This window comes from Mastomys coucha, unplaced genomic scaffold (genome assembly GCF_008632895.1).
Source record: "Mastomys coucha isolate ucsf_1 unplaced genomic scaffold, UCSF_Mcou_1 pScaffold4, whole genome shotgun sequence".
In the NCBI taxonomy this organism is placed as follows: Eukaryota; Metazoa; Chordata; class Mammalia; order Rodentia; family Muridae; genus Mastomys; species Mastomys coucha.
Genome location: NW_022196910.1, coordinates 47,858,727 through 47,874,285, shown reverse-complemented (window position 1 = coordinate 47,874,285; position 15,559 = coordinate 47,858,727). Strand labels below are relative to the sequence as shown.

Genomic DNA, 15,559 nt, shown 5'->3' with positions numbered 1-15,559 from the left:
AAAAGCCCAAGCATCCTATGAGAAAGGCCTGGAGAACAGTGGGAAGAACAGTGGGAAATACCTCAGCGCGGAGCTATGCATCTGTGGAGAGTGCGCTGTTTGTGTTTCTCAAGCAGGCGGGGCATGGAATGAATTGCAGTTAGAGTTCAATTTGATTCTTGGTCTCTCTCCTAGAATGCCCTGTCTCTGGGCTCCCTGCAGGTTTTCTCCCTGAACCTTGCAGAGTGGGAAAGGCCTCCTGTGAGAATCAATGCTTCCTTTTGTACCGTTTTCACCTGCACCTTTGGAATGACGACTAGAATATTCAGGTGCAGTGTTTCTATGTGAAATATAAAGAGCTGCATAAGCGCCTGAAGGAACTGAGGGTTCACACCAGAGAGTCTGTCCTGGGATGAAATCACTAACAGCAGGCTTCAGAGATTTCTTCATCAGGCAACCAGTTTGTTTCAGTTACTGCCAGGTGTGCTGAGTGATCCCAGCACATTGCCAATTGGCTGGGGCCAGGGAGCAGAGCTCGCAGGCGGCTAAGGAAACAATGTATCACTGACAACTTCCATCCATCATTGGGAGAGAATGGGCTCCATGTGCGCTCCCCTTTGGGCTTGTGTACTCTCAAGCCCAGACCAGTATACCTGAGAGGAAGCTGACATGGCATGCTGCGTGGTTAGTCTTCCCTGAGAAACAGCAGACACTGAATGGCAGGCACCGATGTGGTGGCAGAGATAGAAGAGATAGAAGTGAACACTTATGCCACCCCCTGTGACCTGGCGTGCTGTGAGCCTTTAAAGCATATTGTGATGGGTACCCTGAGGTCATCTCCATCATTTTCGAGGCACTGCCCTATTGAGAGGCCAGATCTTTTAGGTTCAGACTCCATCTTAGAGAACCCGACCTAAGGTTGAACTCAAGCCAAGCTAACTAACATGCCAATACTTAGCACCAGTTTCCAGGCTACCCCCCAACAAAACCTGCGTCTAGCACTAGTTTCCAGGTTATTTCCCAATGAATGCACCTCCCCCCAACTCCCAAGGTTACAAGCCCACTCCTGGCACTTGACTTCCTAACAACCACCAATCAGGAAAAACATAGAAATTAAATTTATGGTTTGGCTCCTAGCACCAGCCAATTATGTTAAAGGCCACAGTGGCCCCCTAATCAGGTGTGTGCTAGGCTAAGTACCACCTACTTACTTGTATCTATAAATGCTTGCCTGAAACTAAGCTTAGGGCTGCTCTCTCCCATTCTGCTGCATCAGAGACAGTGGTGTGGCCCAAGCTCCAGCTTGAATAAAGAGACCCTAATGCAATTGCATCGGAATCATCTCCTTGGTAGTCTTTTGGGCTTCATGAATGTTTCGTGGCATGACACTATCCCAACCATGCTTGCTTGCAGATAACTGTTGTCTTCTCCTGTGTTTTCTTTTCTCTGTTCCTTTTGCCTGTACCAGGAATACATTTTAAAGTGAAACTTTCCTTTCTGATTAATCAGAGGACCTGTCTCTAGCAAATAAAAGGACATATTGAAAATCAACTTAGGTCACCAGACTGAATCACTGTCACATAGCCACTGAAAAATGTAGGGGAGTTTAGAAGACTACATAACTTCTAACGAGCTTTAAATCTGTCCTTACCACACTTTTCCAGTAGGGAGGCATGCTCGTACATATACTGAAGAGACAATTAATGAATGGAAGCAATCTCGCTTATTTTCCCCAGAAAGCTAGCTGTGTTCTCTTAATAACTACTGATGTGCATGCTCACACATCCCACCTCGAGCTTTCCTCTGCAAACTTCCCTCGGATACCTAGTGATCAAAGCTCTAGACCTGCACGTGAGATCAGTAACTGTGGACCAGTCACAGAATGCTAGTTCCTGGTTCCTGTCAGCCTGCACCCTACACACTTTGGCACCAGTACTAGGTGTTTCCCTGTGTCACAGGGTGAGTGTGTGGAGTCTTACGGTGCCTCTTAGCTGCCTGTCGGCCTCTACTGGTGGTAGAAGCAGCCTGAGATTACCTAAACCTGCACAAGCTGGGGTAAAATAATAACTGCTTTTTAGGTCTGCTTCATTTTCTTTTCAGGCAACAGATCAAACCAGTTCAGGTTCATTTTTAGTCCTTTAATAAGCTGACACGGTATGTTGGCAGTAACATGAGGATGTACCTTTAACACGGAAGTGCGGGGGGCTGGGGGGGGCGGACAGAAGCCACTATCGCACTGTTTATTAGAAACCAGAGAGCCTTTAGCACCAAGCTTAGCACCTGCAGAGGGAAAACGGAGACTCTGGGTGTTTCCACTCTGATGAGCATCTTACATCATCTCTCTCTTCATCCCACTCCCTTTTTAGACCCTTCTCAGTTTATACGTGTTCTATAAACAGCTCAGTGGGAGGAAGGAGCAAATCACCTATAAGCCATTCTGTCCTAGTTTTACCTTAATCCTCACTCTTTCCTCTCCCACTCAACAGCCACTTCCTTCACATGTGTCTCCAAAGCCGCCATGGAGGCCCCTCTGCACCTTGATACTTCCCCTCCCCCAACCCCTTCCCAGTCTTCTCCCTTTTCCTCTCCTGGCTGATTTCTACTGACCACACCTTATAGGTAGGTCACTGATTTTCTTGTTTAGTGTCGGTATCTCCCGCTGACAGGTAAGCACTCAGATGCCAGGGAATCTGAATCCTCAGAGTCTTAGGACAGTTCCAGGCACATAACAGATACTCCATAACTGTCAGTTATGTGGAAATCTGTGGAAATCATGTAGTCCAGCCATTGGTTCCTCTGCCTCATGATGTGTTTCCAAAGCCTGTTGGAGGTGGTGCACAGATGTCTCCATCTACCTACCCTGTCCCTGCTAAGAAGAAGTGGAAGGTGTGTGCACATGGACTATGGTACCACCTGGAGCTATACTTGGCTTCAAAATGGTTACTGCAGGCTTTGGTGGAGATGCTGCATCCAAATCACATCTCCATTCGATGAAACATAACCAACCATCCTTCTTTCTGACCCTCACCTTCCTCAGTATTCTGAATAGTCAAGAGCTTAGGTTTAAAGTGAACGGCCTCTTCCTTCTCCATTGTACTTCATTTGTGAAAACCAAAGCCAGCGTGACAGTCCACCTATTGGAAGCTAGAAAAGAAGCCATGGTGCAGGATGGAGACTTCCCAAGGGCTGTATTTGCAGCTTTGGTGACTGTGACATAAATCTCCCAAGTCTTTCCACTGCTTCACAGGTTCCAAGAACATCCAGGGCTGATGTTAAGTTTTACCGCCCATGAAAACAACCATCACCTCTGTCACAGCCAGTTAAAGAGTATCTTTTACAGTGGACTTCTGCATATCTGAAACCCACCCATCCAAAGCCAAAAAGTCATGCCAGGGGGAAGAGATTTCTTACAAGGGGAGATCAAGGGTCAATTCAATTCGTAAAATTACTGCAGTCAATTTCCAGCTGACTGAGAGAGTTCACAGAGCAAAACGTATGGTGGCTCCTAAATGATTTCTGATACGCACAATTCCAATGTTTTTTATTCTCGGCATGTGGTACAAAGTCTGTCTGGAACCATCTCTTCAGCTATTGACAGACAGATTAGAAGTGGTCCAGGATGCTTTGCATTATTCCTACCCAGTCCATTCATCCACTCTGACTACTTCCCGTGCATTCCCCTTAAAGCCCACTTTGTGCATGTATGCCCTAAGCATCCTTTTTCTCTTGCAGTGTGGTGCTCATCTTGGGCACATTTTTGACGATGGACCTCGTCCGAGCGGCAAACGATACTGCATCAACTCAGCATCCTTGTCCTTCGCTCCTGCAGACAGCAGTGAGGCAGAAGGAGGCAGCAGCAAAGAGAGCGGCAGCCCAGCAGCAGCAGACAGAGCTGAGCTGTAGAATCAGGGGTGGCGGTGGAAACAAAGTGTTCTTAATGCACAGCTGATTGAAAAACCAAAAATGGTTTATCTTAACAGAGCTATTTTTTCAGAAGCTATAAGGGCAGTTTATGCTATTGAAAATGTTTTCTCTTTTTTTGTCCAGATGGCAGTTCTGCCTATCCATGTATTTTGCTGTTGACTAGGTCCAGAACTGTGTGTAGGTCTTGCCAATGGAGATAGCTTTGTGTAGCTTCTTCTGAAGCTTCTAAGTAGCCTTGGCGTCATTTTCTTCCAACGCATCCCTTCCTTTAAGTTTTGTCCTTGTGTTTACCCTCCTTTTGATTAAGAGGTAGAGGCTGTTTAGTGAAATCAGAGAGCTGGTGCTCAGGGGCAGAGAGAAGAGCTGGGAAAGGCAGAGCATCTAGACATGTGGCCTTTACGATAAGGATGGAGCGCTGCCTCAGATTGCTAGGCTGCGTGGAAAGTCTGAGCTAAGGTTGTTTTTTCTCACTAGAAGGGTGTGAAGGTCTGAAGTTGTTCCTTATGTTAACATTGTTGCCAGATGTGAGAGGGCTCGCTGAAGGTTGCGGAAGAGACGCAAAGCATTACCTCTGGGCAGGTCTTTATTTTATATTATTTTCCATTGAAAACAGCAGAATATAAAGCAAGCATAAAACACTGGGCCCCATTTTTGTCCAAAGTTCACAAAGAAGAATGCTTGCCCATTGCCTCTGCATAAGCCTTTCTCTGCATGCCTCATGTGAACTCCATCTGGATGAGCATTTTAGACGATTTCCCCAGTGCAAAATAAAATATTAGGGACAGCACACTCCATCAGTAGGAAAGAGGGAGATCAGAGAAGACCAAGCATGAAGTCTTGAGCACTAGATAATCCCACACTGTGCAAAAAGGCCAACAGGATCTCACAGGTACTGCATCTAAACCAGACTTTCACATAGCATCAGGAGGTGGGGGCAAGGTTGCTGGGGATTAAGACAGAATAGTCAGGCCCAAAGTACACACTTCACTGTGTGTACAAGGGACAAACCATTTAGCCCCTCTGTGCCTATATCTTCGTGTACACAATAGGACTCTTATCTTTATAAATATATTGATACTCTCAGGGCAACATTACTATATTGCTGTACAATTAATAAGATCAGTATTGTAAAATCACACTGATCTGGTTGTCATTGCACAGAGCAGGCCAAGTTTGCAATGGGAAGAAGCAGAGGTGGACTTTGTTGTTCAGTATGGAAACAGTCAGCAGCCAGCCAGACCTTTATCTTGTAGCAATACGGCAAGTTCTGCTTGCAGACATTCTGTGTAGTGGCGTGAGATTTTCACAGGGCTGAACAAAGGTGAGAGCAGTTAAAGATGCACGTAGTCTCATCAGTAAGTGTTGTGATTTTGAATGCTAATCCTGAAAGGTGGCTTTAAAAGACACTTAGATTTCTAGATTTTTGATGAAGACTGACATCTGTTCCTCCTAAGCAGTAATGATGATGAGAACAGACGTGGTGGTTGCAGACACAGTGGGAAGCAATAAAAACTGGGGCAAGCAGAGACCACCATGTCCAGCAGCTTCTGGCCTTCTCCAGGTACCTCCTGAAGGTCCTGACATCCTGCCGGATCTTCAGCATCACCCAGTTCTAGAGACATCCATGCTTTTAACTTTTCACACACAGCAAAGTCACCTAAGCACTGGGGTCCCCCCCGCCCCAGATTTTAACCCAAGCTCAGGGTTACTCTATGCCCCATAGACTTCATTCTTCTCTAGGAGACATGGGGAAAGTTTCGGATGAGGCTTCCAGACTGCTGAAAGTCTTCACATTATCATGAAGGATCCCATGGAGGGTGGCTAAGGACAGACATGGGTCTTACACGACACTGTCACAGCTTGACATCCATCCTTTAGAGACATACACAGCCCTTTCTGCCCACTCCCATGTGTGTAGTGGCCTTCCCAGGGGTCCCTTGGATATAAGCCAGAGTGTTGGAATAGACAAAGAAGATAAATAAGGAGCTTCTCCCTCCACAGAGACTCTAGGTTGTTACTCTTCATTTTTCTAATACTATAGCACTAAACACCCCCCCACACACACCCATAACAATAATGAAAATCTTGTTTCCTTTTAACTTTTACCATTTTTTTAACAAAAGCCAGCTTTTTCCAGCACCAACTTTAAATATATATATACATATATACATATGTATGTGTATATATATATGTAGATATATGTATATACACATATATATAGATATATGTATATATCTATATATCATCCATTGAAATAAAAAAGGAAAAAGAAAGAAAAATGAGTGCACATGGTTTAATTCTAGATTGCTTCTTTGGGTATAAGTGGTATCAAATTTCAGTATATTTCTGTCTTATGTTAAAGAAATATATTGCTAAAATGTCAGTGAGCAATAATGTGAGCTATCAAGGACTAGATTTACTTTTGCAGGCTGTGGAGTGCAGTGAGCTGAGGTGGCAAGTTGTATGTGATGTGTGGGAATTCTGCCATTCAGCACACGGCCTTCCTTGTCTACACTATTGGCCATGAGGAGATGGGCTGGTAGGCAGGAAATATGTCCCTATGAGTGCACAGAACAGATTGGAAGGAAGCAACAACATCAAGTGTATTTCTGAGTATTTAAACTCTTCACTTCTTTTATATACTTCAAATCTTAATGCAAATGACATAGCAATTGGAAGAAAGCCTCTACATGTTGTTTAAAATATCTTGCTTTCAATACAAAAAAAAAACGATGAAAATTAGTACCATGTTTGAAAGATTGTGTATGATTCTTGACCTAGAAAGCTTTTTAATAACTTTTCTTCTAATAGCTTAAAACTTTTGAAAAGTGACAAGAACCCTTCATTGAGAAGCCTTTTTCGACATTTGTTGTATACAGAAATTAGGTAATAAAGTTTCTTTATAAAAATGTCTCTCTTCTCTGATTCCTAAAGACTACTGTGCTCTCTAGTGTGGCTGCCCACCATACAGTGTAGAGAGACTTCCCCTGTGGAGCTGGTCTGTTCTTAGTGCCCAAGGAGGTGTCTCCTTTGCTCTAGCCTTTGGAACTTGGAGATTTTGTGTAATGAAAGGCCTATAGGACTCCTCGAGACCAGAGGACAGGAAGACAGGGTCATTTTTCAGCCGTCACCTCAGCACAGCAGAATCTTCAGCAGTTCCTGTGTGTGTTATGCTAAAAGTATGCTTTGGAAATTTCCACTGTGGTAACTGCAGGTGTGAGGCTGCAGACCTGGTGATGTGGTTGGTGCCTATGCAGACCTGGTGATGTGGTTGGTGCCTATGCCGACCTGGTGATGTGGTTGGTGCCTATGCAGACCTGGTGATGTGGTTGGTGCCTATGCAGACCTGGTGATGTGGTTGGTGCCTATGCAGACCTGGTGATGTGGTTGGTGCCTATGCAGACCTGGTGCTGTGGTTGGTGCCTAGGCTCTGCTGAAAAGCCCAGTGTGAAACTCACACAAATGTTAAGGGTTGGTCTCTAGAGAAAGAGGTGCAGAGGTCCCCAGTGCTCATGGATTACTTTTTTAAATAAAAAATCACATTTTTATTGGTTATTTTATTTATTTACATTTCAGATATTATCCCTCTTCCCAGTTTTCCCTTATTTTTTACCTTTAAAACTCATCTCTACAAATGGGACATAGTGGCTCATTCTGAAATCCCAGAATTTGGGGCACTGAGCCAGGAGAATGTGAGTTTAAGGCCAGCCTGGACTACCTAGTGAGTTCCAGTATAGCCTAGTAGACTGTGTCTCTGAAATCTAAAACAAAACAAAACCTCATCTACAGTTGGACCTTGGTATGATACTATTTGTTGTTGAAATGTTAGGGTTTTATTTGTTTTATTGACCTATATATATGAGGGAGAGGCAGGGCTGCTGGAGACTTTGTTTTTCATTTAGTTCTCTAAGTCACATTCTTGGGATCCCACACACTGACCAGCAGTTTCATGCAGGGCCTTTCTATGAAACATACACATGCATATACACATACATAGTCTTAGTTACTATTCTATTGCCGTGAAGAAACATGATGACCAATGTATCTTACAAAAGAGATCATTTAATTGGGGGCTTGCTTACATTTTCAGAGGTTTAGTCCATGATCAGCATGGCAGAAAGCAAGCTGGCAGGCAGGTAGGCAGGCATTTAACTAGAGTGGAAGCTAAATATTGACATCCTGATCTACAGGTAAGCAGTCAGTCAGGGGTCCAGGTGCAAGTGTGGGCTGAGCCTGACAAAGGCTTTTTGAAAACTCAAAACCCACCTGCAGGACACACCTCCTCAAACAAGGACACACCTCCTAATCCTTCCTAAACAGTCCACCAACTGAGAAACAGACATTCAAATATACGGGTCTATGGAAGCCATTCTCACTCAAACTTCCACATAGAACATGGACATATATCTCATCATCTACAGAAACTCTTAACATTTCCCATATTTTAGTAATAAAATGACTTTTGGACAATACTAGTATTGAATACTGTTTTGAATTTACAAGCTAGTCATGAGGACAGTTTCAAAGGCACCCAGTACTGATTCCTTATTCATTGGTTCTTGAATTCCTCTAAGCTGATTGATAGGCCACCATTTTAACAAGGGACTTGAAGATATGTCATGTGCTACTGAAGAATATTCTGACAAGAACTGGGCCCTTTCTCATTCAGATGCTGGTCTTGTCTTAGGCTAACCTTGAGAGACAACAGCTTGGTAATGACTACCAGGCCTACACCAAGCAGCTCTGAGGCCTCCCAACCCGAAAGACCAGAAAGGTTATCATGTGACCATGAAGAATTCTGGAACAATTGTGGGTCAAAGCCACAAACACCTGGCAGTTAGGAGTCGTCTTTTCCCCACTCCAAGCATCCACAGATCTGCCTGCCTCTGCCTCCCGAGTTCTGGGAGCTGTCTGAATTAGAGTTTGAATTGCTCTGGTAAAACAACATGCCAAAAAGCAACTTGGGAGTGAAGCATTTATTTCTCTTAGACTTATGAATCACAGCCCATCATGGAAGTAAGTCAAGGCAGAAACCCAGAGGTAGGAACAGATGCAGGATCCATGGGTGAGCATTGTTTACTGGCTTGCTCAGCCTACTTTCTATATAGCCCCAGGACCACCTGTTCAGGCTTGAGGCCACCAACAGTAACCTTCCACCATCACTCACTAATTAAAAAAACACATCACAGACTTGCCCACAGGCCTACCCAGTGGAGGCATTTTCTCAATCCCTCTTCCCAAATGACTCCAACTAGTACTAAGTTGACATAAAACTCCACAGCACAGAAGCCAAGTCACATCCTCACTCCACAGGCAACCAAGTCAGATCCTCACCTCATATATAGTTTCCAAACTTTTTAGTTAGATTATAGATTATAATAATGTCACAGGGTGGAGGTCATGGGGCCTCTGTTGTCTGAAGGTTTTCAAGTCCTCCCCCACAGTGTCCACCCTGATACTCCCAGCAAACACAAATTCACTGAAGAAAGGCTCTGTGTCTTAGCTCAAAAGAATTCTAAGAGTTGAGCTGAGGCTGCTTGAGGTTTTGTTTCTCAGGGCTTCAGTATCAACATAGAAATTTATATTCACCTTAACTGAATCACACCTTAAATACGCTTTATAAGTCAACCATTTGCTTCATTGCCTCCAATCACAGATGTGTGGTCTTCTTAAAGATGTTACACTAAAGCTTGGAACAAGGTATGCTATATCCCTAATCATACATGGCCAATCACAAATGGAGCTCAAGCTCATGAGACCACAAAGACTCTGTCCCCTGGGCATGCTCCAGTGAAGTTTACTAGTTATTCTCGGTATAATTATACAAGGACCCACATGAAGACCAAGCGGCACATCTGCTACATATATGCAGAGAGGCCTAGGTCCAGCCCATGTATGTTCTTTGGTTGGTGGTTCAGTCTCTGGGAACTCCAAGGGTCCAGGTTAATTGACTCTGATGGTCTTCTTGTGGAGTCCTTATGCCCTCCAGGTTCCTCAATCCTTCCCCCAACTCTTCTACAAGACTTCCTGGAGCCCTGTTTGATGTTTGGTTGGGGTCTCTCCATCTGTTTCATCAGCTGCTGGGTGGAGCCTCTTAGAGGACAGTTATGCTAGGCTCCTGTCTTCAAATCCAGGCTGACAGATACAACCATAGCCTGAGGCTCTGAGGGAGTTGAAGGAGGAAGGCAGCCATGCAATGTGTCCATAGAGATGCTCTGAGGACAGCTCTGCACATCCCCCCCACATCAGCCACATCTCCATGGAGGTCTATGTGTGGATGGAGGAAACAACCACCATTGTGTCTGCAAGGGTATGGGAATCATGGGGACACACTGTGAGACCTTGATACCTCGTTGTTGGTCAAAACCTTGTCACTATGACACAGATGACAGCTGTATTTGTCACTGCTGGCCTGGACACACAGGAGCCCTGCGTGAGACAGACATAAATGAATGAAGTAGCAACCCCTCCCACTGGGTTTCTTGAATACTTCTCCTAATTCTGGTTGCTACAGGAAAAAAATCTAAGCAACATCTGAACTTAAATGGAAAGGAAGAAGAATACAGGTGACACTGGAAATGCATATGACCAAAACATTCAGTTTTGGGGAACACTGGCCCTGCAATCTTTCCTGGTGACAGACAGGGGATGAGTGAGTATCCTTCCCATGTTCGCTAAGCCAAGCACACTCTGCCGTGAGAGAGAACATGTGAGTGTGGGCCATACAAGGGTCTACCCCAGGAACGACAGACTAAAGAGAACTGTTTCTGTTTGATTACAATTCATAGCAGATTGATAATTGCAAAGGCATTCATATTTGGGGTTCTGCCCCCCTTCTTAACACTCTAGCCTGTGATGCTGGTCAGGCATCTGGTGTTTGTTAGATGGCTGGGGAGCATCTCCTAGCATTCTAACGATTGCAGGGAAGGTGGTGGGGCACAAACTGGCCTCATCCGGTTTACATCTTCATTACCAAGCTCCTCACATACCTGAGTACATCTGGAATGAATCTCCAGGTAAACCTCTTGGGCTCTTTCTCTAAAGAGTAACTGTAATTATTAGGGCTATACCCAAATTCAGCTTAGACTAGGTATGTGGCTGAACTTCAGCCAAAATCCTGTGCCTCACTAAAAGAGATTTTCTTTTTTTTTAAACATCCAGTTACATAGGAGGGGTCTTTCCCCTACACATAGGCAGTGGGGTTCCTGATTCTCTTTGCTCAAGGCTTCTATTTATGCCCCAAGGAAAAAGACAAAAGGCTCTAGGGAAGAAATAGAGATATTCTGGAGTTATTACCAGTTTTCCTGGTACCAATTTCAGAGTTTTAATACAGATTACATACTAAAATTTTACAAAAGCTAGGTCCTTTCCCCTCCAGGCACTACTCTAAACTTTACATTAGCAGCAAAAGCAAAATAAGACAAGAAAGAAATCAACAGCTGCCCATTTTCTGATTATTCCCTTTGTATGGGCCAGAGTCTATCCACTCAACACTTGTGCCTGGGAACCAGTCAATGATGGGTGCAGTGAGGCAGATTAAGACTTCATGCATGCAGCCATTTGAGCAAACAGACATGCAGTTAACTGCACATAACCCCAGTATGTCATATGAAGCTGGGAAGAAATGTGAATACACAGGAGAGCTCAGTTGGCAGAAGGATGATCGGAGCAGAGTGACGGATGAAGGATTCCACTTAGAGATGGAGCAGATGTGGAGTCTTCAAAGTGTTGCAGAAAAGCAAGATGGTTCAGGAAAGTTTTAGAGTTTTGTATGGTCCTTATCTTTTTCAAATGGACCGGTTCTTCTGACAAGTTTTCCAAGATCCTATGTAAGACACATACCCATAGGTGTTTTTGCTTTTCTTTACAACATCCGTTTTCAGAGGGGAATACACACACTGTTATTTGTCTGCTTTTCTATTTATTCATTTTGTTGTTTTTATCTTCCAGTTTTCTTCTTTCAGACAGGCTCTCCTCAAGCTTACTATGTATCAAGGGTGACACTGAACTCTGGTTCCTCCTGCTTCATGGTCCCTGTGCTGTGTTTATGAGTCTGCTGTCGCACACTCAGTTTACTAGTTTACCAGGAATGGGACCCAAGGTTGCAAGCACGCTAGGCAAACAACTTTCTCGGCTTCATCTCCAGTTTCTGTAATTTATTTATTTACTTTATAAATTAAGAGAGACCCGAGAAGAGGAGGAGGAAAAAGAAGAGAGAAGAGAAAGACCTTAGTGAGTCTTGAATAGTGCCTTTGCTTTTTTGTGTAACCTCATAGCCAAGGTGGAGTTAGCCCCTGTAAGTGCTTTGTGTTGGTTCTTATTGCAACCCTGTGCCATCTGCATCTGCTCTTGAGTCTAACTAACCTGCACCAACGCTTGAGGGTCTCACAACAGCAAAAGGTCTTGGCAATTGCTCTCTGAACCTAAGTACCTTTCTCTCTCTCTACTTCCTTCCTTTATTAATATTGATTATTTTATTTATTTGCCTCCCAAATGTTGTCCCCCACCCTTGGCCTCTGAGAGGGTGACCCCTGGGCACCGTCCCCCTCCCTGGGGCATCAAGTCTCTAGAGGATTAGGCTCATCCTCTCCCACTGAGGCCAGAAAAGGCAACCTTCTGCTACATATGTGCCAGGGGTCATGGATCAGCCAATGTATGCTCTTTGGTTGGTGGCTTACTCTCTGGGAGCTCCCAGGGGTCCAGATTAGTTGGCACTGTTGGTCTTCCTATGGGATTGCCATCCCCTTCAGTTCCTTCAATCCTTCCCCTCCTTCCCTTCTCTTCCTTCCTTCCTTCCTTCCTTCCTTCCTTCCTTTCTTTCTTTTTCTTTCTTTCCTTCATTTCTTCCTTCTTTCCTTTCTTCCTTCCTTCCTCCCTCTCTCTCTCTTACTTTCTTTCTTTCATTCTTTTTTTCTATTGGTCTAACCTTGCTTTTCCCACCATGTTCCTTATATATGAGATAGAATAGCCTTTCTGTGAATACTAGGGAGTTGTTTTGAAAGCTGGATGCTGTCTACCAGTCCTGTCACCCTGCATAGAAACCAGTGTCTGGAAAACCTGTCGCTCTTGCAACAAGTCAAAGTGAGATTCTCTCTCTCCTCCCCTCCCCTTCTCTCCCCTTTCCTCCCCTCTCCTCCCCTCCCCTCCCCTCCTCTCCCCTCCCCTTCTTTCTTCCTCTCCTCTCCCCTCCCCTCCTCTCCTCTCCTTTCCCTCCCTCTCTCTCCTCTCTCTCCCTCCCTCTCTCTCCTCTCTGTCCCCCTCTTTCTCTCCCTCTCTTCTCTTTCTTCCTCCCCCCACCCCTGTCTCCATGTGATAATTGCTCTGCTCTGCTCTATATGGCTGATTCATGTTGAACCTTAATTTTGACTAAGCTTTATTTATTTGTTCATTTGTTATTTTATTTAATGTTTGTCTGTGGGTAGCTGCTGGTTGGCATTACATTGTGAGAACTAGTTATGCTGGGGAACCTGCTTCTCTGTTTTATATTTTTTTTTCCTTGATTGTTTACTTTGAAAAAGAGTTTACCTATAAAGGCTAGAGCACTCAATTGATTTTTTTTAAGTTTCTGTCTTCTGTTTGTTTTTGTTTTATTTTGGTTTATTTGTTTGTTTTATTGAGTTGAGTGCCTTGTATACTTTAGGCACTAATACCTCATAGAAATCGTAGTTTGCAAATATTCCCTACCACTCTGTAAGTTGCATTTTGATTATCTTGAATGTTTTCTTGACTGTAGAAATGATTCCCTTGGATGCAGATCTCATCTTGCCTCAGCTTTTGATATCATGTCAAATGTTACCAGATTAATTTCATTCTTCTGCATGTGAGTATTCATTTAATCCCATTATCATTTGTTGAAAAGGTTTTATTTACTAGTATCTTTACCTAAAATTAATTCACTGTAGGTTGCATGTTTACTGTGGACTGTAGACCCATTCCATTGGGTTAAATGTCTGTTTTTAATACCAGTGCAAAGCTGTTTGGATATGCAAGACACTTAGTCTACTTTACTGTGTAGAATGCATTACTATTGAATGTTTACTGTTTTCTACTTTGTTCTGTTATGTCAAGAATTGTTCATGAACCCAAAAGACCACCAAGGAGCCATTTCCAATGTAACCACGTTAGGGTCTCTTTATTACAAGCTCAGGCTTGGGCTCTCTCCCAACCCAATCCTGAGACAGCAGGACAGGAAGGCAGAGCAGCCTTGAACCCTCATCAGGACAAGATTTCATAGGAAATGGGAACAAGTGAGGAGGTTTCCAGCCTGGCAAACATCTAATAGGAAAAACTATTGTAAGCCAACAGGTGGGTGTTCTGAAGCAAAACCATGAACAATCACAAATGGTCTGAAAGTACATCTGAAACAATCAGACTAATCTTTGATTGACTGTTACTAGGAAGTAGCTAGGGAGTTATTCTGGAGTATGGGCCCAGGACGAGCCACGGGGTTCATCCTGGTACTTGGCTGTAGCTTGGGTTTACCTGTAGGTCAAATTCTCAGGCTTATTTTCTTTTAAGATGGAGTCTGGTCCCAAGATGGAGTAGGTTTGGCCTCTTGGTTCTTTTTGCTCAAGACTGTTTTGCTAATTTTGTGGATCCATATAAATTTTAGAAAATGTTTTTGTTATTTCTTTGAAAATACCCTTGTAGTTTTGATAGAAGTTTGAAAAATCTTAGCATAATTTTGACAGAAGTAACATTGAAGGCATATATTTCTTTCAGTAACTTGGACATTTAAACAATGCTAAGTTTTTCCAATCCATGATCCTAGGTATTTATTTTAATACAGCTTTTACACTGAACCTTACTATGTAAATATGCATGTAATATGTATATGTGTACATGTCTGTGTTACACATATTTTAGTTATTTGTATAATTGTAATTTGCCTAAACCATTTTATTTTATACCTTCTATTTTTCCTATGCTTTTGATCCTTTTTTTCCCTCTTTCAATAATGATTTTGTTTTACTTCTTTTTCTCTTTAATTTAGAACTCATAACCACTCTTGTGGAATTTACCATGAACAACTAATACCTAGCACTTCAGATCTGAATGCCTTGTGCTTTGACATTGACCAGCTTCCTCTCAACTGTGTCTAATTATTAAAATTGAGTTCTACTGATTTCTTTATCTTAGGGCATGACTATTATTAATTGTACTGATTGCACCAGGAGATAGTGATGGCATATCTACATGTCCCTGATCTCAGCACCCATTGATTCTGTTTGTTTTCCATAGGGCTTTCTTCTTACTCCTGACGGTTATTATTATTTTTTCTAAGTTTCTTAGGTCAATGACTTCTTTTTTTAATTGATCTAAGTTTTATTGCATTATAATGAGAAAAGATACATAATTTCAGTTTATCTGAATTTGTTAACATTTAAAAACATATTTTAAGTAAATAGAACACATCACATTCTTCTTTCCCTTTTTGTACCCCAACTCCTCCCATAGACCCCCCTTCAATACCTGCAATACCTTTTTTATTTTGTCATATTCTTTAAAATTTATAAAGTATTGTAACAATAAAAATTAGTAGAATAAAAGTTGTTTGATATAAAACAATTAACTAAACAGTCTTATGTAGATGCTTGTCAGCAGCAATATTAAAAATACAACTCCAAACATATTAGCTGTTGATTTTAAAATAATA

The 15,559-nt window shown here is 42.9% G+C and overlaps 1 protein-coding gene across 5 annotated transcripts in view; it reads left to right on the top strand.

Moving 5' to 3' along the window:
- Msrb3 (methionine sulfoxide reductase B3) overlaps window positions 1-6,814 on the top strand; it is a 123,167-nt gene extending 116,353 nt beyond the window's left edge. For all 5 annotated transcript variants that reach the window (XM_031349861.1, XM_031349858.1, XM_031349862.1 and 2 more), the window contains exon 7: window positions 3,712-6,814. In XM_031349861.1, the coding sequence (XP_031205721.1) occupies window positions 3,712-3,882 (171 nt within the window). In that variant the 3' untranslated portion in view covers window positions 3,883-6,814. The remainder of the gene's footprint in view (window positions 1-3,711) is intronic.
- Window positions 6,815-15,559: the final 8,745 nt, after the last annotated feature.